Source organism: Anomaloglossus baeobatrachus, chromosome 1 (assembly GCF_048569485.1).
Source record: "Anomaloglossus baeobatrachus isolate aAnoBae1 chromosome 1, aAnoBae1.hap1, whole genome shotgun sequence".
In the NCBI taxonomy this organism is placed as follows: Eukaryota; Metazoa; Chordata; class Amphibia; order Anura; family Aromobatidae; genus Anomaloglossus; species Anomaloglossus baeobatrachus.
Window position 1 is genome coordinate 473,250,720 of NC_134353.1, and position 26,593 is coordinate 473,277,312.

At 47.5% G+C, this 26,593-nt stretch overlaps 1 protein-coding gene across 2 annotated transcripts in view; it reads left to right on the top strand.

Annotated features, from left to right (window-relative positions):
* The first annotated feature begins 1,982 nt into the window (after positions 1–1,982).
* Positions 1,983–26,593, top strand: part of LOC142295094 (uncharacterized) — a 29,950-nt gene continuing 5,339 nt past the window's right edge. For both annotated transcript variants that reach the window (XM_075338166.1, XM_075338172.1), the window contains exon 1: positions 1,983–2,048. In XM_075338166.1, coding sequence (XP_075194281.1) covers positions 2,009–2,048 — 40 coding nt within the window. In that variant the 5' untranslated portion in view covers positions 1,983–2,008. The remainder of the gene's footprint in view (positions 2,049–26,593) is intronic.

Sequence of the window (26,593 nt, forward strand, 5' to 3'; positions counted from 1 at the left end):
AAGCTTCACCTACTTCCCTTGATCCTATAGTCATAACAGATGCTACAGGGCAAAATTAAAGAAAGACATATGATGCCTCCTCTATCTATTCAATGGTAACAGAAAGGAATCATCATAGACCAGACAACTAGCTCATTGGACCATGACACAGCAAATACCCAGGAGGGTTTGTTGTTATTCGAACTCCCAAGCTCATATATCCAAGGCCACAAGCTTACCACTAGACCATGGAAGGGACACAGGAAAAACAGCTTCCCCTACTTCCCTTGATCCTATAGCCATAACAGACACAACAGGGCTAAATTAAAGAAATACACACGATGCCTGCCCTCTCCATTCAATATAAACAGTTATCATAGACCAGTCAAGTAGCCCATTGGACCAAGACACAGCAAATATTCAGGAGCATCCATTGGGATTTGAACTCCCAAGCTCACACATACAATGCCACAAGCTTACCACTGGACCATGGAAGGGACATGGGATAAATAGCTTCCCCTACTTCCCTTGATCCTATAGCCATAACAGATGCAACAGGGAAAAATAAAAGAAATCAAAAGACACTTGCTGTCTCCATACAATGTAAACAGATAGGCGTCATCATAGACCAGTTAACTAGCCTATTGGACCATGACACAGAGCAAATATCCAAGAGAATCCATCAGGATTGAACTCCCAAGCTCACACATCCAAGGCCTCAAGCTTACCACTAGACCATGGAAGGGACATGAGAAATACAGCTTCACATACTTTCCTTGATCCTATAGCCATAACAGACGCAACAGGGCAAAATGAAAAAAATACATACGACGCCTGCTCTCTCCATTCAATGGAAACAGATAAGTGTCATCATAGACCACTCAACTAGACCATTGGACCATGACACAGCAATTATCAAGTATCACCCATTGAGATTTGAACTGCCAAGCTCACACATGCAAGGCCACAAGCTTACCACTGGACCATGGAAGGAATATGGGAAATGTAGCTTCCCCAACTTCCCTTGATCCTATAGCCATAACAGAGCAAAATTAAAGAAATACACACGACGCCTGCTCTTACCATTCAATGGAAACAGAGAGGGGTCATCATAGACCAGTCCCATTGGACCATGACACACAGCAAATATCCAGGAGCATCCATCAAGATTTGAACTCACAAGCTTACCACTAGACCATGAAAGGGACAAGGGAAATACAGCTTCCCCTACTTCCCTTGATCCTGTAGCCATAATAGACTCAACACAGCAAAATTACAGAAATACACACGACACCTGCTCTCTCCATTCAATGGAAACAGATAGGCGTCATCATAGACCAGTCAACTAGCCCATTGGACCATGACACAGCAAATATCCAGGAGCGTCCATTGGAATTTGAACTCTCAAGCTCACACATCCAAGGCCAAAAGCTTACCACTAGACCACGGAAGCGACATGGGCAATACAGCTTCACCTACTTCCCTTGATCCTATAGCCATAACAGACATAACAGGTAGAGATGAGCGATATTCGAGGTTCGCCAATTTCATGTTCGAGTGATTTTGGTGGGTGCTCGAGATCGAACTCGAACTCGAGCTTTTTGCTAAAAGCTCGATAGGGTTGTGCAGGAATCTGAGCAGGTGTTTAGTAAGAACCCACTAGACTTTGGTAGAATCAGAGGGGTGCAACATCACATACCCACAGGCAGTAATCCTCCCATTAAGGAAAGACAAAGGCCTATACCACCAGCCCATTACCAGCGCACAAAGGACACGCTGAAGGACATGAAAGAGGCAGGAGTCATTAGGGACAGTTGCAGCCCTTGGGCAGCTCCCCTGGTCCTGGTGAAAAAGAAGGATGGCACAATGAGGATGTGTGTAGACTACAGACGGATAATTCAGATAACACACAAGGATGCCTACCCTTTGCCATGGATAGAGGAATCTCTCTCTGCCTTAAAAGCTTCTAACTACTTTTCTACCCTAGATCTCACTAGTGGCTACTGGCAAGTATCTGTAGCAGAGGAAGATGGGGGAGAAGACGGCCATCACCACCCCCATGGGCCTTTGTGAGTTCAACAGCATGCCATTTGGACTTTGCAACGCCCCCGGGACAATCCAGAGGCTGATGGAGTGCTGCCTGGGGCACCTAAACTTTGAGACTTTCCTGCTCTAGCTGGATGACGTCATCATTAGAGATGAGCGATGTTCGAGGTTCGCCAATTTCATGTTCGAGTGAAACTCGAACTTGAGCTTTTTGCTAAAAGCTCGATAGCTCGAGTTACGTTTGAGAACGGTTCGATCAGCAAAAAGCCTAGCTATTTACTAGCTGGCTTTTCACTGTAATAGTGTGAGTCACTGTGATTCACACTATTATCAAATTTCATCGTATAGTGTGCGGGGGGGACGCGGTTTAGATCTGTGCTGCAGCTGAGTGCTAAGATAATGCCGATCGCCATTTATTTTTTCTTCCTAAGCGCGCGTGCAGTGGGGTGGGCCAGGATGTCAGCCAATCACAGACACACACACAGCTAAGTGTACTTTTTGCCAGACAAGCAAGGGCATGTGTCATAGGCTGTGAATGTCACATGTCCTTGCCTTATAAATACGTCCATTTTCCCTCACGCCGCCATTATCTGCTTTCTGCGTGTGGGTTACAGTCACTGCTCACACTGCTCCTGCCGCCGCTCCTGCTGTGTACGCTATACACACAGCGCTCTACAGATTAGGGACTGCAGTTTTTTTCAGCCCTTTTCAGGGCTGATTTCCAGGCGCTCAGAGACATAGCTGACAGGCAGGTCCGTGGAAACGCTGTATACAGCTTCAGATAACAGTGTCTGTGTACCTAAGCTCAGGGAATTCCTTGCTGCATTTCATCATTAGGAGGGATAGAAAGTGAGGCTTCCTTTCCTGTCCTGGCACCCACAGAAGCCGGGCACTGTACCCACCTGCCCACTTTTGCCACGCAATTTTATTTGCCCAAAGAGCTGACACGTTTGCTGCCATCTTAACCCCTTCAGCCCCGGGGCACTTTCCGTTTTTGCGTTTTTGTTTTTTGCTCCCCTTCTTCCGAGAGCCGTAACTTTTTTATTTTTCCGTCAATCTTGCCATATGAGGGCTTGTTTTTTGCGGGACAAGTTGTACTTTTAAATGAAACCATAAGTTTTACCATATGGTGTACTGGAAAACAGCAAAAAAATTCCAAATGCGGAAAAATTGCAAAAAAAGTGTGATGGCACAATAGTTTTTGGGATGTTTTATTCACGGTGTTTACTATATGGTAAACCTGATATGTGGGTATGATGCCTGAGGTCAGTGCGAGTTTGTAGACACCAAACATGTATAGGTTTACTTGTATCTAAGGGGTTAAAAAAAAATCACAAGGTTGTCCAATACAAGTGGCGCACGTTTTGCGCCATTTTACGAAACAGCGTTCTTATTTTTTGGGATCTATGGCTCAGTGACGGCTTATTTTTTGCGTCTCGAGCTGACGTTTATAATGGTACCATTTTTTGGCAGATGCTACATTTTGATCGCCTGTTACTGCATTTTGAGTAAAACTTGGGTTGACCAAAAAACGTAATTTTGGTGTTTGGAATTTTTTTGCCACTACGCCGTTTACTAATCAGGTTAATTGATTTTATATTGTGATAGATCGGGCATTTCTGAAAGCGGCGATACCAAATATGTGTATATTTATTTATTTTTTAACCCTTTAATTTTCAATGGGGGGAAAGGGGGGTGATTTGAACTTTTAGGTTTTTTTGTTTTTTTTTAAACTTTTTTTTTACTTTTTTTTTTATTTTACTAGTCCCCCTAGGGGGCTATAGTGATCAGCAATCTGATCGCTATTATCTATCTGCTGATCACAGCTATACACCTGTAAACAGCAGATTCAGTCACGTTGTTTTTCCCTCTGCTCTCGGCCGAGGGAAAACGAAAGTGAAACATCATAGATGCAGGAGTCATCACATGACCCTGTGCTACGATGGCAACCACCGATAGTCACGTGATAACGCACGTGACTTCCGGTGGGGGCGGCGATAAGTAAAAAACATGGCCGCGCGCATTTAGATCTTGCTGCCAGACTTTGGCAGCAAGATTTAAGGGGTTAATGGCTGCGGGTGGAAGCGATTCCACCCACGGCTAGCAGGCACACGTCAGCTGTTGAAAACAGCTGATATGTGTGCCGACCGCCGCCGCCTGCCCGCGGCAGGGGGCGAGGCTTAACGGGACACGATCCTGGACGGATACATCCTTCCAAGGTCGTGAAGGGGTTAAAGGGTTAAAAATATGTAACTCACAAAGTCATGTTTGGGAACACCACAATTTCACATAGCAATTATCATCAAAAATATATATCATCCCGTATAGGAACAATAAAGATACAAAAATAATCCTGCAGTTATATGTATATATATGATACTAGAAGGTGGCCCGATTCTACGCATCGGGTATTCTAGAATTTACGTATTGTGTAGTTCATGTATGATTTTTGTTATATATATATAATGTTGTTGTGTGTAGTTACCAAGTGTTTGTGTAGGGGCTGTACATGTTCTGGGTGTTGTCTGGGTGTGACGGGGGGTGAGAGCAGTGTTGTATGTGTGTTGCGTGTGTTGCGTTGTTTGTGGAGCGCTGTGTGTCTGTAGCGTTGTGTGTGTGTTGCACGGTTTGTGTGTGTGTGGTGTGTTTTGGGGGGAGGTATGTTTAGTGCAATGTGTGTGTTGTGCGGTATGTGCGTATATTTGTGTGTGCCGCGGTGTTTGTGTGTTGGGTGTTGTGTGTGTGCAGCGTTGTCTGTGTGTGTGGGTGTCTGTGTAGGGCAGTTGTTTGTGGTTCCCAGTGTGTGTGTGTGTGTGTGGTGTGTGGTGTGTTGTGCAGTGAGCGCGCGTGCGTGCGTGCGTTTGTGTGTGTGTGTGTTGGGGGGAGGTGCGCACTCCCAAACGTGCTCCATCCCCCATGCAGCGCACTCCCCATCGTGCTCCATCCCCCATGCAGCGCACTCCCCATCGTGCTCCATCCCCTATGCTGCGCACCCCCCATCGTGCTCCATCTCCCATGCTGCGCACTCCCAAACGTGCTCCATCCGCCATGCTGCGCACTCCCAAACGTGCTCCATCCGCCATGCTGCGCACTCCCAAACGTGCTCCATCCGCCATACTCCGCACTCCCCATCGTGCTCCATCCCCCATGCAGCGCACTCCCTATCGTGCTCCATCCCCTATGCTGCGCACCCCCCATCGTGCTCCATCTCCCATGCTGCGCACTCCCAAACGTGCTCCACCCGCCATGCTGCGCACTCCCAAACGTGCTCCATCCCCATGCTGTGAACTCCCCATCGTGCTCCATCCCCGATGCTGCGCACCCCCCCATCATGCTCCATCCCCGATGCTGCGCACCCCCCCATCGTGCTCCATCCCCCATGCTGCACCAGCATCAGCCTCTCTGCCCCCAGCATCAGCTTCTCTGCCCCCAGCATCAGCCTCTCTCCTCCCAGCATCAGCCTCTCTCCTCCCAGCATCAGCCTCTCTCATCCTAGCATCAGCCTCTCTCCTCCCAGCATCAGCCTCTCTCTTCCCAGCCTTCCCCAGCATCAGCCTCTCTCCTCCCAGCCTCCCTCCTCCCACCCTCCCCCAGCATCAGCCTCCCTCTACCAGCCTCCCCCAGCATCAGCCTCTCTTCTCTCAGCCTACCTCTCCCAGCCTCCCTCTCCCAGCCTCCCCAAGCATCAGCCTCCACCAGCATCAGACTCTCTCCTTCCAGCCTCCCCCAGCATAAGCCTCCGCCAGCATCAGCCTCTCTCCTTCCAGCCTCCTCCAGCATCAGCCTCCCTCTCCCAGCCTTCCCCAGGTTCAGCCTCTCTCCTCCCAGCCTCCGTCCTCCCAGCCTTCCCCAGCATCAGCTTTCCCCTCCCAGCCTCCCTCAGCATCAGCCTTCCCCAGCATCAGCCTCAGCCTCTCTCCTTCCAGCCTCCCCCAGCATCAGCCTCTCTCCTTCCAGCCTCCCTCAGCATCAGTCTCCCTTTCCCAGCCTTCCCCAGGATCAGCCTCTCTCCTCCCAGCCTCCTTCCTCCCAGCCTCCCCCTCCCAGCCTCCCTCAGCATCAGCCTTCCGCTCCCAGTCTGCCCCAGCATCAGCCTCCCCAAGCATCAGCCTCCACCAGCATCAGCCTCTCTCCTTCCAGCCTCCCCCATGATCAGCCTCTCTGCTCCCAGCCTCCTCCAGCACGCCGTGCTCCTCTGCCGACACTCACACACCCGATCGCATCTACTCACACACACTCGATCGCATACACTCACACACACCCGATCGCATACACTCACACACACAGACACTGACGATATCGCACATACGCGCTGACAGTCACAACATCCGGGAGATACCACATGCTTCTGGCCATGTGATCCTCCGGCAGGTCCTGGAAGCTCACAGCACAGTATCGAGGCCGAGAAGCAAGCGATATCGCCGGATGCTGTGAGTGTGTGGATGCGATGTGTGTGTGAGGTGTGTGTGAGGTGTGTGTGAGGTGTTTGTGAGAGTGAGTGCGATCTGATGTGAGTGATGATCTGATGATGCGTGTGTGTGTGCTGTTATGTTTGTGCGTGTGGAAGTCCCGCGCTGCAGGACCTTGATTTACTGGTAACTATGCAAGCATGGTTACCAGCGCAACACGTCCCCCGCTCGCACGGGAGCCCACACCAGCATACGGCGGCGGCGTACGCTGATGTGGGCTCCCGTTGGTGAGGGGGGAAAGGGGGGGGGAGTACAGTACTCACCTGGGATTCGTGGCTCCGTGACCGTGTCAGTTTGGGCAATGCGGGGGGGGGGGCGAGAGCTAACGTCTATTGCGTGAGGGGGGCGGGGCGTGGCGTGGCACCAGCATACGGCGGCGGCGTACGCTGATGTGGGCTCCCGTTGGTGAGGGGGGAAAGGGGGGGGAGTACAGTACTCACCTGGGATTCGTGGCTCCGTGACCGTGTCAGTTCGGGCAATGCGGGGGGGGGCCAGAGCTAACGTCTATTGCGTGAGGGGGCGGGGCGTGGCGTGGGCGAGTTGCCAATGCCTGCAGGGTGCCGGGGCGAGAGGCCAATCTGTGGGGGGGGCAGAGCCTGGGCGAGCGGCTGGCCAATCCGTGTGGGGGCGCAGCCGGGGCGAGAGGCCAATCCGTGTGGGGGGGCGGGGCCATGGCGAACCCAGCGGCCAATCAGCTTTGTGTCACCGTAAGGACATGTCACGGTGACACAATGTCATCGTGACACAATTTTGGAGCATGACAGACAGACAGAATAAGGCAATTATATATATAGATAACACAAAAGTGTTGTAAAAATACCTCAGCCAAGTCAATAGCTGTACAATGACAATCAGTATACCTATGGGATCTCACATAGACGTGAATGAAGTCCTACTACCTCTCTGACGCACATTTCACACTGTATAGCGCTTTATCCAGTCAAATAGCCTACTGGACAATGACAGAGCAACTTTCCAGGAACATCCATTGGGATTTGAACTCCCAAGGTCACAGATCCAAGACCACCAACTTACCACTACACCATGGAAGAGAGATGGGAAACAAAGCTTCCCCTACTTCCCATGATCCTATAGCCAAAACAGATGCAACAGGGCAAAATTAAAGAAATACACACAACGCCGGCGCTCTCCATTCAAAGGGAACAGATAGGTGTCATCATAGACCAGTCAACTAGCCTATTGGACCATGACGGAGGAAATAATAAGGATCATCTATTGGGATTTGAACTCCCAAGACCACATATCTAAAACCGCAAACTTACCACTAGTCCATGGAAGGTACATGGGAAACATAGCTTCCCCTACTTATCTTGATCGTATAGCCATAACAGACGCAACAGGGCAAAATTAAAGGACGACACACAACAACTGCTCTCTCCATTCAAAGGAAACAGATAGTCATCATCATAGACCAGTCAATTAGCCTATTAAACCATGACAAAGGAAATTTCCAGAAACGTCAATTGAAATTTGAACTCCCAAGATAACACATCCAAGACAACCAACTTACCACTAAACCAAGGAAGGGACATGGGAAACAAAGCTTCCCCTACTTCCCTTGATCCTATAGCCATAACAGACGCAACAGGGCAAAATTAAACAAATACACACACCTGCTCTCTCCATTCAAAGAAAACAGATAAGTGTCACAATGTACCAGTCAACTAGCCTTTTGGACCTTGACACAGCAAATATCCAGGAGCCTCCATTGGGATTTTAACTCCCAAAGTCACTCATCCAAGACCAGCAAATTACCACTAGACCATGGAAATGACATGGAAAATGTTACTTCCCCTACTAACCTTGATCCTATAGCCAAAACAGATGCAACAGGGCAAAATTAAAGAAATACACACAACACCTGATCTCTCCATTCAAAGTAGGCAGATAATTGTCACCATGTACCAGTCAAGAGCCTTTTGAACCATGACACAGCAAATATCCAAGAGCCTCCATTGGGATTTGAACTCCCAAAGTCACACATCCAAGACCACCAACTTACCACTAAACCATGGAAGGGACATGGGAAACTCAGCTTTCCCTACTTCCCTTGATCCTATAGCCATAACAGACACAACAGGGCAAAATTAAAGAAATACACACAACACCTGCTCTGTCCATTCAAAGGAAACAGATGGGTGTCATCATAGACCAGTCAACTAGCCTATTAGACCATGACAGAACAAACTTCCAGGAGCGTCCAATGGGATATGAACTCTGAAGGTCACATATCCAAGACCACCAACTTACCAACAGGGCAAAATTAAAGAAATACTCACAACAACTGCTCTCTCCATTCAAAGGAAACAGAAAGGTGTCATCATAGAGAAGTCAACTAGCCTATTGGACCATGACTGAGCAAATTTTCAGGAGCATTATTTGGGATTAGAACTCCCAAAGTGACACATCCAAGACCACCAACTTACCACTAAACCATGGAAGGGACATGGGAAACCCAGCTTTCCCTACTTCCCTTGATCCTATAGCCATAACAGACGCAACACAGCAAAATTACAGAAATACACACGACGCCTGCTCTCTCCATTCAATGGAAACAGATGAGCTTCATCATAGACCAGTCAACCAGCCCATTGGACCATAACACACAGCAAATTTGCAGGAGCATCCATCAAGATTTGAACTCCCAAATCCAAGGCCACAAGCTTACCACTAGCCCATGGAAGAGACATGGGAAATACAGCTTCCCTTACTTCCCTTGATCCTGTAGCCATAATAGACGCAACACAGCAAAATTACAGAAATACACACGACGCCTGCTCTCTCCATTCAATGGAAACAGATAAGCGTCATCATAGATTAGTCAACTAGCCCATTGGACCATTACAAAGCAAATATCCAGGAGCGTCCATTGGGATTCAAACTCCCACGCTCACACATCCAAGGCCACAAGCTTAAAACTAGACCATGGAAGGAACATGGGAAATACAGCTTCCCCTACTTCCCTTGATCCTATTGCCATAACACACGCAACAGGGCAAAATTAAAGAGATACACACAAAACCTGCTCTCTCCATTCAAAGGAAACAGATAAGCCTTATCATAGACCAGTCAACTAGCCTATCGGACTATGACAGATGAAATTTCCAGGAACGTCTATTGGGATTTGAACTCCCAAGGTCACTCATACAAGACCAGCAACTTACCACTAGACCATGGAAGAGACATGAAGAATGCAGCTTCCCCTACTTCCCTTGATCCTATAGCCATAACAGACGCAACAGGGAAAAATTAAAGAAATACACACAACACCTGCTCTCTCCATTTAAAAGAAAGGTGTCATCATAGACCAGTCAACTAGCCTATTGGACCATGACAAAGTAAATTTCCAGGAGCATCCATTTGAATTTGAACTTCCAAGTTCACACATCCAAGACCACCAACTTAACACTAAACCATGGAAGCAACATGGGAAAAGCTGCTTTCCCTACTTCCCTTGATCCTATAGCCATAACAGACGCAACAGGGCAAAATTAATCAAATACACACAACACCTGATTTCTCCATTCAAAGGAAACAGATAAACGTCATCATAGACTAGTCAACTAGCCTATGGGACCATGACTGAGCAAATATCTAGGAGCGTCCATTGGGATTTGAGCTCCCAAGGTCACTCATCCAAGACCAACTTAGCACTAAACCATGGAAGAGACATGGGAAACCCAGCTTCCCCTACTTCCATTGATCCTATAGCCATAACAGATGCAACAGGGCAAAATTAAAGAAATACACAGAACACCTGCTCTCACCATTAAAAAGAGCCAGATAGGTGTCATCATAGACCACTCAACTAACTTATTAGATCATGACAGAACAAATTTCCAAGAGGATCTATTTAGATTCAAACTCCCAAGGACACACATCCAAGCCCAACAACTTACCACTAGCCCATGAAACATGGGAAACGCAGCTTCCCCTACTTCCCTTGATCCTATCCTATAGCCATAACAGATGCAACAGCGCAAAATTAAAGAAATGCACACAACACCTGCTCTTTCCATTGAAAGGAAACTGATAGGCGTCAGCATAGAGTAGTCAACTAGCACATTAGACCGTAACAGAGCAAATTAACAATTTACCAGGAGTGTCCATTGGGATTTGAACACTCACTCTTCCAGGACCACCAACTTACCACTAGACCATGGAATGTACATGGGAAGCAGAGTTTCCCCTACTTCACTTGATCCTGTAGCCATAACAGATGCTTTAGGGCAAAACTAAACAAATACACATGACACCTGCTCTCCCCATTCAAAGGAAACAGATATGTGTCATCTTAGACCAGTCAACTTGCCTATTGAACCATGACACAGGAAAGATCCAGGAGCGTTCATTGTAATTTGAATTTGAGAGCTCACACAACCAACTGAATAAGCTTACCACTAGACCATGGAAGAGAAATGGGAAATATGGCTTCCCCTACTTCCCTTGATCCTATAGCCATAACAGACGCAACATTAAAGAAATACACACGACGACTGCTCACTACATTCAATGGAAACAGATAAGCGTCATCATAGACCAGTCAACTAGCCCATTGGACTATGACACAACAAATATCCTGGACCATCCACTGGGATTCGAACTCCCAAGCTCACACATCAAAGGCCTCAAGCTTACCATTAGACCATGGAAGTGACATGTGAAATACAGCTTCCCCTACTTCCCTTGATCCTATAGCCATAACAGACGCAACAGGGAAAATTTTAGGAAATACTCACGACTAGTGATTAGCGAGTACCAAAAAGCTCGGGTACTCGAGGCTTGGGCCGAGCATCCCAAGATACTCGTGTACTTGACCCGAGCACCGTGCCCAATGTTATCCTATGGGAGACCCGATTATTTTTATGAAATGACCCCCCGGCAGCATGTAGAAACCCTAAAAATGTCACAAAAGTCTCAGAAGAGTGCTCAAATGACATGGCAACAGCATGGGGAAGACCCCTTGAATCATTTATCACTCAAAAGTCACAGCTGTGAACACTTTTGTCCGAGTTTTACGCCATTTTTACGGACTCACCAGAAAACCTTCCAAAATGACACCAAAATGAATTTTCATGGCGGAAATGTTAAGGGCACATACCCAATAGTGAGATAGAGCTGGTGTATGTTACTTTTTGAGATTACATGAAAGATTTTAAGTGAAAACATTGTGTGGCACTCCGATGTCCCTGAGAAGAGACGTACATGAAGGCCTCTTGAGTCTAATGTGCCTATTTTGAGGAAGTGAGTCTTGGTAGTATTTTCCTTTGCCAGGGCAGTCCAAAATTGTGAGGTTCACCAATGCCCCTGCATACAGATGTGCATGATGGCCTGTAAACCTGAAGTGCCCATTGTAAGGAAGTGGGTCTATTGTAGTATAGCCCTTTGGCAGGGCAACCAAAAATTGGGAAGCTCCACATTTTCCCTGGATAGAGACGTGCATGAGGGCCTGTAAACCTAAAGTGCCCATTGTAAGGAAGTGGGTCTATTGTAGTATAGCCCTTTGGCAGGGCAGCCAAAAATTGGGAGGCTCCACATCGTCCCTGGATAGAGACGTGCATGAGGGCCTGTAAACCTGAAGTGCCCATTGTAAGGAAGTGGGTCTATTGTAGTATAGCCCTTTGGCAGGGCAGCCAAAAATTGGGAGGCTCCACATCGTCCCTGGATAGAGACGTGCATGAGGGCCTCAAAACATTGTTCCCATTGCAAAGGAGCGGGTCTCCTGTCGTTGTAATGCCCATTCTGAAAGAATGGGCGAAAAAATTTACCACTGGGGGTATACCTGAAACAACGGCCTAACTATTGTAACGGTCATCATGGTGGTGCATGAGGAAAAGGAGGAGCAGTCCAGCCATTAGCCAAAGTCCAGAAGTGTGTACCCATGGGTGAGTGGAGGTACATGGCAAATTCCCGTTACAAACTTTAAATTCCGCTCTCATTTGCTGGTGGTGTGGTGAAGTCTGGCCCAATCCAACCCTTGTTCATCTTGATCAGAGTCAGCCTGTCAGCATTTTCAGTTGACAGGCGGGTGCGTTTATCTGTAATGATTCCACCTGCGGCACTAAAAACACACTCTGACAAAACGCTAGTGGCAGGGCAGGCCAGGACTTCCAAGGCGTAGAGAGCCAATTCATGCCACGTGTCCAGCTTGAATACCCAATAATTGTAAGGCACAGAGGCAAGGCTGGCTGAAGCAGTAGGTGACTTTCGAAAATGTGCAGACAGGCGGCGAACTTTTACCAGCAGATCAGACAGCTCTGGGTATGACTTTAGAAACCGCTGAACCACGAGGTTGAGCACATGGGCCACGCATGGAACATGTGTCAGCTGACCTCGCCTCAAAGCCGCCACCAGGTTCCGGCCATTGTCACACACGACCTTTCCTGGCTTTAGGTTCAGAGGTGTGAGCCAGTGATCTGCCTGCTGTTTCAGAGCTGTCCACACGTCTTCTGCATTGTGGGGTTTGTCACCTATGCAGATTAGCTTCAGCACAGCCTGTTGCCGCTTTGCCGAGGCAGTGCTTCAGTGCTTCCAGCTTGGGACTGGTGTGGAGGGTAAAGTGGATGAGGATGCGCAGGAGGAGGAGGAGGCTGAGGAGCATGACATTCTGGAGCTGTAGAGTGTGGGTGAAACCCTGACTGAGGTAGGGCCTGCAAACCTTGGTGTGGGAAGGACGTGTTCCGTCCCTCGTTCAGACTGGGTCCCAGCTTCCACAATATTAACCCAGTGTGCCGTCAACGAGATGTAGCGGCCTTGCCCACAAGCACTTGTCCACATGTCTGTGGTTAGGTGGACTTTGGCTGAAACAGCGTTGTTCAGGGCACGTGTGATGTTTTGTGACACGTGGTTATGCAATGCGGGGACAGCACACCGGGAGAAATAGTGGCGGCTGGGGACTGAGTAACGTGGGACAGCTGCCACCATCAGGTCGCGGAATGCTTCTGTCTCCACCAGCCTAAAAGGCAACATTTCCAGCGCAAGCAGTCGCGAAATGTTAGCATTTAGAACTGTGGCATGTGGGGCGTTGGCAGTGTATTTGCGCCTGCGTTCAAAGGTTTGCTGAATGGATAACTGAACGCTGCGCTGGGACAAGGACGTGCTTGATGATGGTGTTATTCCTGCATGGGCAACTGCAGGTGCAGGGCCGGAGGAGGCTTGTTCGCGGGCATCATGGACAGGGGATTGGCTCGCATGCACAAGCGAAGACGTAGCAGTGACATCAGCAAGTACTGTTCCTCGACTCTGTTGCACATCCCACAAAGTCGGGTGCTCGGCTGACATGTGCTTGATCATGCTGGTGGTGGTCAGGCTGCTAGTTTTGGTACCCCTGCTGATGCTGGCATGGCAGGTGTTGCAAATGGCCTTTTTAGAATCATCTGGAACCAACTTAAAAAACTGCCAGACTCGGGAAGACCTAACATTTGTACAGGCACCTTGTGTCGTGTTGTTCCGGGGAACGGTTGCCAGACTTCTGCCTGGGGCCACCACCCTGCTTCTTACTGCCTGTTGGGATGCTACGCCTCCCTCCCCCTGTGCACTGCTGTCCTCGCTCTGCATATACTCCTGCCAGGTTGGCTCTTCTGCACCCTGCTCCTCCTCCTGACTTCCTGACAATTGTGTCTCATCATCGTCCACCCCTTGTTGAGACACGTTGCCAACTTCGTGAGAACGTGGCTGCTCAAATATTTGGGCATCTGTACATACGACCTCGTCATGACCCACTTCAGCAGGAGCTGGCGAGAGGCCAGAATGTGCGAATGGAAACGTGAACAGCTCTTCCGAGTGTCCAAGTGTGGGATCAGTAATGTCCGTGGACGTGTACTCGGCCTGGTGGTAGGAAGGAGGATCAGGTTCTGAAATGTGCAGTGCAGTATCACGGCTACTGACACTTGACCGTGTGGAAGACAGAGTATTTGTGGTGGTGCCAATCTGACTGGAAGCATTATCCGCTATCCAACTAACAACCTGTTGACACTAGTCTTGGTTCAAGAGCGGTGTACTGCTGCGGTCCCCAAGAATTTGGGACAGGACATGCGAGTGAGTAGATGTGGCCCTTTGTTGTGGCGAAATTAGAGCTTGCACACGACCTCGGCCTCTGCCTGCACCACCATCACGTCCACTTCCTTGTTCGTTGTCAACGCCCTTGCGCATTTTGCAATGCTGTGCTGACGTGTATTCACTATACTTGTGCGTTATATCCAAGTTTGTGCAAAACGCACACAAGTGCACCTGTACGCTGCCACCGACAGGCACACACGTGCGGTTTTTAAATGCAAGCACGGACGCACTAAGAACCTAACAGGTTTTTAGGAGCGACAATTACTGAGAAGTTTGACACTATCAGACACTGCTGACGTGTATTATTCACTAGACTTGTGCGTTATATCCAAGTTTGTGCAAAACGCACACAAGTGCACCTGTACGCTGCCACCGACAGAGACACACGTGCGATTTTTAAATGCAAGCACGGACGCACTAAGAACCTAACAGGTTTTTAGGAGCGACAATTACTGAGAAGTTTGACACTATCAGACACTGCTGATGTGTATTATTCACTAGACTTGTGCGTTATATCCAAGTTTGTGCAAAACGCACACAAGTGCACCTGTACGCTGCCACCGACAGGCACACACGTGCGTTTTTTAAATGCAAGCACGGACGCACTAAGAACCTTACAAGTTTTTAGGAGCGACAATTACTGAGAAGTTTGACACTATCAGACACTGCTGACGTGTATTATTCACTAGACTTGTGCGTTATATCCAGGTTTGTGCAAAACGCACACAAGTGCACCTGTACGCTGCCACCGACAGAGACACACGTGCGATTTTTAAATGCAAGCACGGACGCACTAAGAACCTAACAGGTTTTTAGGAGCGACAATTACTGAGAAGTTTGACACTATCAGACACTGCTGACGTGTATTATTCACTAGACTTGTGCGTTATATCCAAGTTTGTGCAAAATGCACACAAGTGCACCTGTACGCTGCCTCCGACAGGCACACACGTGCGGTTTTTAAATGCATGCACAGACGCACTAAGAACCTAACAGCTTTTTAGTAGCGACAATTACTGAGAAGTCTGACACTATCAGGACTGTTTTAGACTGTGTACACCCGCCCCAGATACAGTTAGGTCCAGAAATATTTGGACAGTGACACAAGTTTTGTTATTTTAGCTGTTTACAAAAACATGTTCAGAAATACAATTATATATATAATATGGGCTGAAAGTGCACACTCCCAGCTGCAATATGAGAGTTTTCACATCCAAATCGGAGAAAGGGTTTAGGAATCATAGCTCTGTAATGCATAGCCTCCTCTTTTTAAAGGGACCAAAAGTAATTGGACAAGAGACTCTAAGGGCTTCAATTAACTCTGAAGGCGTCTCCCTCGTTAACCTGTAATCAATGAAGTAGTTAAAAGGTCTGGGGTTGATTACAGGTGTGTGGTTTTGTATTTGGAAGCTGTTGCTGTGACCAGACAACATGCGGTCTAAGGAACTCTCAATTGAGGTGAAGCAGAACATCCTGAGGCTGAAAAAATCCATCAGAGAGATAGCAGACATGCTTGGAGTAGCAAAATCAACAGTCGGGTACATTCTGAGAAAAAAGGAATTGACTGGTGAGCTTGGGAACTCAAAAAGGCCTGGGCGTCCACGGATGACAACAGTGGTGGATGATCGCCGCATACTTTCTTTGGTGAAGAAGAACCCGTTCACAACATCAACTGAAGTCCAGAACACTCTCAATGAAGTAGGTGTATCTGTCTCTAAGTCAACAGTAAAGAGAAGACTCCATGAAAGTAAATACAAAGGGTTCACATCTAGATGCAAACCATTCATCAATTCCAAAAATAGGCAGGCCAGAGTTAAATTTGCTGAAAAACACCTCATGAAGCCAGCTCAGTTCTGGAAAAGTATTCTATGGACAGATGAGACAAAGATCAACCTGTACCAGAATGATGGGAAGAAAAAAGTTTGGAGAAGAAAGGGAACGGTACATGATCCAAGGCACACCACATCCTCTGTAAAACATGGTGGAGGCAACGTGATGGCATGGGCATGTATGGCTTTCAATGGCACTCGGTCACTTGTGTTTATTGATGACATAACAGCAGACAAGAGTAGCCGGATGAATTCTGAAGTGTACCGGGATATACTTTCAGCCCAGATTCAGCCAAATGCCGCAAAGTTGATCGGACGGCGCTTCATAGTACAGATGGACAATGACCCCAAGCATACAGCCAAAGCTACCCAGGAGTTCATGAGTGCAAAAAAGTGGAACATTCTGCAATGGCCAAGTCAATCACCAGATCTTAACCCAATTCAGCATGCATTTCACTTGCTCAAATCCAGACTTAAGACGGAAAGACCCACAAACAAGCAAGACCTGAAGGCTGCGGCTGTAAAGGCCTGGAAAAGCATTAAGAAGGAGGAAACCGGGAGTCCAAAATGGCCGCTGTCAGAGGCAGACGTGGATGTGGGAGCTCCTGAACCATCAACTGACATCCAGCTCCCCGACGGAAAATATCCCCGTCTAGCTCCCCCATCCAGGTCCCCAGAGCACCCCGGGAGGGGAGAGACCCTTATTTGTCGGCTGCACCCATAGGGGCACCTCCTGGGAACCCTCCAACGTTGTGGCCGGACAGGGCACTGGAGGTGGCGAGGCCCGAGAAGCGTGGTCCCAGAGAACCGCAGACACCCGCCGGAGGAAATAAAGAAACCACCTGTGGGCTCAGAGGGAGCGGACTGGGACCAGGGGACCTGACGATCCTCACCCTCCCCCTCGTCCCGGACCAGTCTTGCCCGACGTCCCGGGTAACAACGGGGAGAGTGCCGCCGCCATCTTAGGTGAACACCCGCCCGGCCCTGAGGACGGTAGACAGCGCTACGGCCCCACAGACCGCGGGTGCAAACCGGAAGGCCTGCTGAGATCGGGAGCCTCGTCACTCACCAGTCTGGTAGACGGCGGGACCGGAGTGAAGGAACTGCGGGCCGCGGGGGATCCTGGAGAGGCCGCGTGGAGTTTCTGAGACGCGGCGGGAGATCTCGCGACGGCTGTGAGCGGCGCTTCGGGAGATTCTGCAGTGTCCGGGGAGAAGATTTGGCTGTGAGTGAGTCCTTCCTTGTCGTCCGGCTACACGCCCGCTGCTCCCCCGCACCGGAGCCCTGGTACCAGCCTGCAGCGCCGACCGGACCCAGCCGCGTGCACCCGGCACCCCGACGTCCCCCTCCATAGCTTCCCCTCGTGGCCCAGCGACCGGTCACGCTGCTGAGGGTTGATTTCACAGGAGCTCAGGGGCCAGTGCTGAGTGGGAGACGCCAAACAAATTACCCCACACTGGAATCCAGCCTGGTGGAGGGTGAAGATAGGGGAACGGACCCTGTTCAGGGGGACCCCTTCTCAAATCTACACAGGGACATTAAGAGCCATAGGGGGTTGCTCTGTACCCCCCCACACTGCAGGGTGCTCTGTCGACTCAGGTCTGGGCTTCCATTACGTGGCAAGTTGGCTGGCGGCAAGTAAAATTTCTTAAGTTCCGGCTCCACACACCATTACGGGCACCGAGGCTACAAGAGAGACCTTTTGGTGGAGACGATATAGAGAGGGGTCACACAGACGTACCTCTAACATAGAGACACTCTCTTCTCGCCTCCTTCCCCCTCTTTGAGGGAGTATAATGTTCTAAAATCAGTGCTACCTGGAGGGAGCGGAGTGACCTAACCCCTACTATTCATTCTCTCAAGCATAAAACCACTTATGTCTGACTTTAACATGGTCAAAATCGGCAACGCACGAGCCAGTTCTCTGCCCAGACCAGTTAAATCCACTACCCAGGCTGATGTCGATAAGTTTCTCAAAAAACACCTCCATACAGCTGATGCTAAAACAGGCAGCCCCCAAAGCATGTCTACTAATGATGTACAAGATATAGATGACGATGAAAGTGACACTGAAGGTGCTGATAATAGCAAGAGTCTCCCCATCTCAAGATCTTTTATAAAACGGATCCTCAAAAATGCGCTGGAACCGGTGGCAGGGGAGCTATCAGATATTAAACAAGAAATCGGCCAAATTGGACACAGAGTGGAATCCCTGGAAGCGGCCCAAGCCACATTAACCTCCACTTCCAACACTGTCATCTCCTGTCTTCGCCAACAGGAGGATAATATCAATCAAATTCATGCCATTCTGGAAGATCATGAAAACAGAGAAAGGCGAAACAATCTCAGATTAAAGGGACTTCCAGAATCGGTAGCAAATGAAGCTTTGATCCCGACCCTACAGGGCATCTTCTCTGACCTGATGGACTCTGACCCTGCTCCAACATTGGAACTGATAAGAGCTCATAGATCTTTGAGACCCCGACTCAAACAAGGGGAACCACCAAGGGATGTCATATGCCGCTTCCTGGATTACCGAATTAAAGAACTTATTCTTAAAAAAGCCAGAGAAGCGGAGTCTATAAGTCATGAAGGCTCTAAAATTCAGATTTTTCAGGACCTTGCTTCCACCACCCTGACCAAAAGGAGATTGCTACAACCCTTCACAGCAGTGTTACGCCAACGCCAGTTTCCGTACGGCTGGTTATTTCCATTTGGCATCGCTATATCTGCTAATGGAAAACACTACCAAGCCAAAACTTCTGCGGAGATAAGACGGATCTGTGAAGATTTGGGGATCACATTGGAGAAATACCCGGAGCTGGAAATTCATCGTTCGGCGTCTACACTACAAATGCTTCCAGATCCGGCACCATGGCATAGCCTCACCCCAAAGACCCACAGATCCAGACGCAAAGCGGCGAAGAAACTCCAGATGAACTCTGAAGGCGAGCCCCCCTGAAGGGGTCTTTGATTGGGTCTATTGTTGTATATAACTGTTTATGCTAGCTTAAAACACGAAGTTATTACAGGGGTTCTGCACTTTTTGCTCCCTCTTGATGCACACTCTTATTTGTTTGAATTTCAAGTAGTTGAAAATGTTGATACTAAAACCCTGCTCTCCTTTGAACCTCTCTCTACCCCCCAGTCTCTCTATCTCTTCTACTCTCCCATTGGTCATAGGTCTGGTCCATTCATCTCGATGGAAAAAGAACAGAAGGTCCTTCCGCTTGTATCATCATGGCATCACATCATAAGGTATTTACGGCAATAAGCCTTAATGCACATGGATTAAATTCCCCCATACAAAGGTCACAGACTTTGCATAGCCTACAAAAGAAGCACGCAGACATGATATTCTTCCAAGAAACGCATTTCCGTGAAGGCAAAATCCCAAGCTTTAACAAAGCACACTACAACACGTGGTTCCACGCCCCCTCCCCACGCAAAGGTTCTAGAGGGGTCTCCATAGCCCTCGCTAAAGATATACCCTTTTTAGCTCAAGACGTCGCTATTGACCCAGAGGGCCGATATATTTTCGTCAAGGGTATGTTAGCCGGCTCTATGGTAACCCTAGGGAATGTATATGCCCCGAATGTCAAACAGATTCGTTGGTTGATGTCCACGCTCAAAAAATTCCGCATTTTTTCAGAAGGTACTCCAATACTGTGCGGTGACTTTAATGTGGCTATGGAGCCCAAACTAGACTCCACTGCAAAAAAAAGTCACCTCTCTTTAAGGGACCTATCTCGGATTAAATGCTCTCTCCATTCCCTCTCTCTGATAGATATCTGGCGCTATCAACACCCCACAACCAAAGACTTTACATTCTTCTCTAATCCTCATAAATCATACCACAGGCTAGACTACATTTTTCTACCTAGGCATTTACTACCCAATGTCAATGACTCAGAGATCCAATCAACACCTTACTCTGACCATGCTTATGTTTCAGTTAGTTTCTCACTCCTGAGGCCGTATTGGCTTCACCGTACGTGGAGATTGAATGAATCAATTCTCTCCTCGGAAGAAAATAAGAAACGCATATCTGAATGTCTCCGTAATTATTTTGCAGAGAACAAGACACCAGATATTGCGGCCCCAATGTTGTGGGAAGCGCATAAGACGGTCATTAGGGGAGAATTGATCTCCATTTCCTCACACCTCAACAAGCAGAGGAAATTGTTCTTGCAGACTCTGTATGCTGAGATTGCCACGTTGGAGGCTCAGCATAAGAAGTCCCTTTCCCAACAGACATTAGAACAACTGACTGCGAAACGTGTGGAACTTAAGGATATACTTAATAAACAATCGGCTAAATTTTATCTCAGTTGGAGGAATCGTATGTTCCTCCATGGGGATAAAGCTTCTAAACTTATGATGTCCATGATAAAAAAAAGACAGGCTCGTACGTTCATACATGCAATTAAAACCTCACAGGGTCACCGTACGCAAGACTATTCCCAAATCTCGGACGAATTCCTTCGTTTTTATAAAAATTTATATCAAATTCGGCCAGAAGAGTCGGCAACGGAGAAAGACAAGAGGAAATGTGGTATACAAAACTACTTAGCTAAATTAAATCTCCCGAAACTCTCTAAATTACAGCAGGCGTCCCTAGAAAAATCGTTCTCTCGAGCTGAGGTTCAGTCCATCCTGTCCAGGTGCCCCGTGGGGAAGGCTCCAGGCCCAGATGGCCTTCCCATTATCTACTATAAAAAATTCTTTGATATACTGGGGGATCATCTCTTAGCATCATGCAACGCTCTTCTGCACGGCGACCCTATACCCAAGCAAGCACTAGAGGCGCATATATCATTAATACACAAAGACGGGAAAGATCCGGAGTGTTGTGGAAACTATAGGCCCATCTCACTCTTGAATGTGGACCTAAAGATATATGCTAGTTTAATTGCTAACCGAGTGGCAGGTATCCTTCCAGATCTCATCTCCCCAGAACAATCAGGTTTTGTCAGAGGTAGAGAGGGGAAGGATAACGCGCTAAGAGTAATAAACTTAATGCAACACGCCAGGACTCATAAGCTGCCTCTGGTGCTGCTGGGAATGGACGCCGAAAAGGCGTTTGACAGGGTGGACTGGACCTTCTTGCAGGGGATGCTGGAGGCCTTCCACTTTCCCCCAGATACCATACGCGCAATCCTACAGATGTACACATCCCCCACGGCCAGGATTAAAATAAACAATACTCTCACCGACCCCCTTGACATTAAAAATGGCACAAGGCAGGGTTGCCCCTTATCCCCCCTACTCTTTGTCTTGGCCATGGAGCCACTGCTAACCTCCATTCAACAGGACCGGGACATCGAGGGGTTTAACCTGCAGGGAGTTCACCACAAGTCCGTCGCCTTTGCCGACGACTTGTTGGTGGTAATGTCCAGGCCGGAGAGGGGTTTCCCTGCCTTTATGAAATTATTAGAGGAATATGGCCGCTGGTCTAACTTCAAAATTAACCTATCTAAATCAGAAGCATTAAGCATTAATATCGCCAGTAAAGTTACTAAATCTCTCCAAAACTCGTTTCCTTTTCGATGGCCAAATAGTCACATAACATACTTAGGCATTAAGTTGGGGAAAACCTTCAAGTCCCTGTTTGATCTCAACTAGAAGCCCCTTCTTCCTAAACTTACCGCACAAATAGCCTCGTGGAAGGCTCCCTTCCTTTCGTGGATGGGCCGGAAAAATTTAATTAAAAGCATTATACTCCCAAAGTTTATTTACCTCTTTCAAATGTTACCCATACCAATTCCCACAGCTTTTCTCTCTCAATGTAACTCCTTAATCTCCAATTACGTCTGGAACAAACATAAACCGAGAATCAACTTCCAAACATTGAACCTTCCAAAGGACAAAGGGGGCATGGGATTACCCAATATATCGTTATATTACCAAGCCGCCGTCCTTTCCAGAACGGTAGACTGGATCAGGCACCCATTGAGTAAATTGTGGATATCTATAGAAGAATACCTAGCCCCCACCCCTCTACGAGCTATGCTACTTTCCCCTCCTAACCAGAGAGATAAAAGATCCTTTACAAATGAACTTACAAGAACTCTTTTGCACAAATGGAAGGAAAACAGGGAGATATTGGCCCCACCTCTCTCCCCTTTAACCCAAGTTTCCGACATACTAGATGCCGATGTAAACCAAGCCGCGTCCAGGAAATCTACATTCCTGACCAATGTGAATGTTCCGTTAGCTGATCTTTTGGTGGACGGCTCTTTGATATCTGAACAGGAGATGGGTATGAACCCTGGCCTCTCTAAGCTCACATTTCTTCATCATACGAAGTTGAAACATGTGATCCAGCCATTATTACCTCATACCCTTCTCGACAGACCTTTAACTACATTTGAATCTTTCTGCATGCAAACCCGGGCCCCCAGGAAAATTCTTTCTAACTTATACCATACCCTGCTTACAAAAAAACTGGTGGTAAAGAGAGCATATATACTAAGATGGGAAAGGGACCTGAGTACTACATTTACCGATTTACAAACGAGCCAAATTTACAATGCCTCACACGGTCCGTCGTGTTGTGTGAGAGTTCAAGAGAATTCATTCAAAGTGATTGCGAGATGGTACATTGTCCCCACCTCGTCTAGTACGTGGAGCTCTTCCATCTCAGATCAATGCTGGCGATGCGAGAAGGACAAGGGAACATATTTACATGTGTGGTGGACATGCCTGATTATCCAGACCTTCTGGCTGATAGCATCACAGTTAATATTTGACCTCACAGGCAAAAAGGGGGTTCTGGAACCTGGACAAATGCTTCTGAACTTCCCAATGTGGCCTAAAGATAAAGCTTCTTCGAAACTGGCGTCATTTGTAGGCTCAGCTTGTAAACTTCTCATAGCCCAATTGTGGCGCACAACGAAAATTCCCACTCTCACGCAGCTCTTGCTGAAGATTGATCAATTATATCATGTTGAAGAACTCTCAGCCCTTTCACGTCAAAATATGCTCTCTTTCCTCCAGGTCTGGAAGGCTTGGCAGGCCTATAAGTCTAAACCTCAATTCTCAGTAGTTACTTCGCAGACGGCAACATAGGGGAATGTAAGTCATTCTTCCCCCCACCAATGAGATGAATGACAGCTGTCTGACCACCCTTGCCACGGATTGAATGGACCTAAGACCAAAATCCTCTCCTTTCTTCTTTCCTTTCTATCTCTTCCCCCTTTCTTTTCGTCTCTTGAACCCTTTAACTCTAAACCCGTAACTGAATTTCATGTGATAAAAATTCGCTCTCCTAGATTCTAGCTCCCCCCCTACTTCTAGTTCCTATGGTACTTGTTGTTAAAAACTGTTTCATATTAATACAGAAACCAGGCTAATAATTTAGTTCAGTCTTTCCCACAACCTGATGGTTAAGTCTATTATTTGGAAAGCTCAGACAACACATAAGTAATCTGAGTCATAGAGATAAAATGGGAAGCATCCGATGCAATTGTAATAATATTAGTTAAGACTGTGCTTTCTGATGACTGTGTATTTTTATTTTTTGCTTCAATAAACAAAACATTAAAACAAACAAGAAGGAGGAAACCCAGCGTTTGGTGATGTCCATGGGTTCCAGACTTAAGGCAGTGATTGCCTCCAAAGGATTCGCAACAAAATATTGAAAATAAAAATATTTTGTTTGGGTTTGGTTTATTTGTCCAATTACTTTTGACCTCCTAAAATGTGGAGTGTTTGTAAAGAAATGTGTACAATTCCTACAATTTCTATCAGATATTTTTGTTCAAACCTTCAAATTAAACGTTACAATCTGCACTTGAATTCTGTTGTAGAGGTTTCATTTCAAATCCAATGTGGTGGCATGCAGAGCCCAAGTCGCGAAAATTGTGTCACTGTCCAAATATTTCTGGACCTAACTGTATGATGAAGGCTGGTATACGGTCACCACTAGGAATGGCTATATACCCTGCCTGCCTGCCTGTATACAGCTACAATAGTCCTGAGAAGGACTCTTCTCCTGTACTCCGACCTGGCTATACCCTGCCTGCCTGTATACAACTACAATAGTCCTGAGAAGGACTTCTGGTCACACTGTTTGCAGCCCTGCTACGGAAATAACTATAAAGGGCCGCAAACCTTTCCCTGAAGCAGCAACACTCTCCCTGCACTGACTGTCTGGATGGCTGTGTGCAGAGCACAGCGCGCCCGCCGGTATAAAGGCTCGGTCACGTTGTGCAGGCCGGCCAATCACTGCAATTCCACAACTAACAGGGCTGTGGCATTGCAGTGGTCTGCCAGCCAATCCCTGCATGAGGTCTGGCTCTCAAAAGAGCGCCAACATGCAGGGATGAAGACCACGAGTACAGCACGAGTATCGCAAGATTACTCGGTACCCGCCGAGTAGCCCGAGTACAGTGATACTCGTACGAGTACCGAGTAGAGACAAGCGTACTTGCTCATCACTACTCACGACGCCTGCTCTCTCCGTTCAATGGAAACAGATAGGCATCATCATAGGCCAGTCAACTAGCCCATTGAACCATGACACAGCAAATAAGCAGGAGTGTCCATTGAGATTCAAACTCCCAAACATCACACATCCAAGATCACAAGCTTACCACGAGACCATGGAAGGGTCAAGAGAATTATGGCTTCCCCTACCTCCCTTGATCCTATAGCCATAACAGACACAACAGGGCAAAATTAAAGAAATACACACGACGCCTGCTCTCTCCATTCAATGAAAACAGTTAGGCGCCATCATAGACCAATCAAATAACCCATGGGATCATGACACATCAAATTTCCAGGAGCGTCCATTGGGATTTGAACTCCCAAGCTCACACATCCAATGGCACAAGCTTATCACTAGACCATGGATGGAACATGAGAAGTACTGCTTTCCCTACTTCCCTTTGTCCTATAGCCATAACAGACGCAACAGGGAAAAATTAAAGAAATACACATGACACCTGCTCTCTACGTTCAATGCAAACAGTTAAGCATCATCATAGACCAGTCAACTAGCTCATTGGACCATAACACAGCAAAAATGCAGGAGCATTCATTGAGATTCAAACTCCCAAACTCACATGCTTACCGCTAGACCATGGAAGGGACATGAGAAATACTGCATCCCCTAGTTCCCTTGATCCTATAGCTGTAACAGTCTCAACATTAAAGAAATACACATGACACCTGTTCTCCCCATTCAATGGAAACAGATAAGCATCATCATAGACCAGTCAACTAGCACATTGAACCATGACACAGCAAATATGCTGGAGCGTTCATTAAGTTTCAAACTCACAAGCTTACCACTAGACCATGGAAGGAACATGGGAGGAACATGGGAAATACTGCTTCCCCTACTTCCCTTGATCCTATAGCCATAACAGACGCAAAAGGGAAAAAATTAAAGAAATATACACAACACCTGCTCTCTCCATTCAAAGGAAACAGATAGGCGTCATCATAGGCTAGTCAACTATTCTGCCCCACCCCCTCGTTCAGTACCTTCAATTTAGAGCACGACCTTAACAGGTTCTTCAGAAACCTTCGCCTTAAAGCGCATTTTGCAAACAAAATTCCTGAAACCCGTACACTGGCCTCCACATCTTTGACCCCCTCTTCTACCACCGAGTTTACGCTCACGGGACTTAATCTCAGAATCCTAAGCAACTACCAACCCCCCCCCGCTGTTACCACCCAGTTGAGACTTTTATCAACTTGGTCTCCAGGGACGTCCAACTCACAACATCTGACATCAGCAAGGGTACATTCCATCTTAAAAACAATATGACTCCTGATGAACGTAGGGCCTTAACTGCCCTCAAAAATTACAAAAACATCATCAAACCAGCGGACAAAGGCGGGGCTATAGTTGCTCCCGACAAAAAATATTACACCGATGAGATTCGTCAACAACTCGGAGACACTACCACTTATAGCCCACTACCACGTGACCCTACATCTAGCATCTCATCCCTCATACATGAAAAAGTGAGATACTACCAACAAAGAGCCATCATTGACGATAAACTCAGTAAATTCTTAATTAACAGTCACCCTATCACCCCCGTCTATTATACCCTCCCGAAGATCCACAAAAATCTATCTGCTCCACCCGGGCGCCACATTGTTGCATCCACCAATTCCCTTCTGTCCCCTATTTCCATCACCCTTGAGAAAATACTGACTCCTCATATTCCA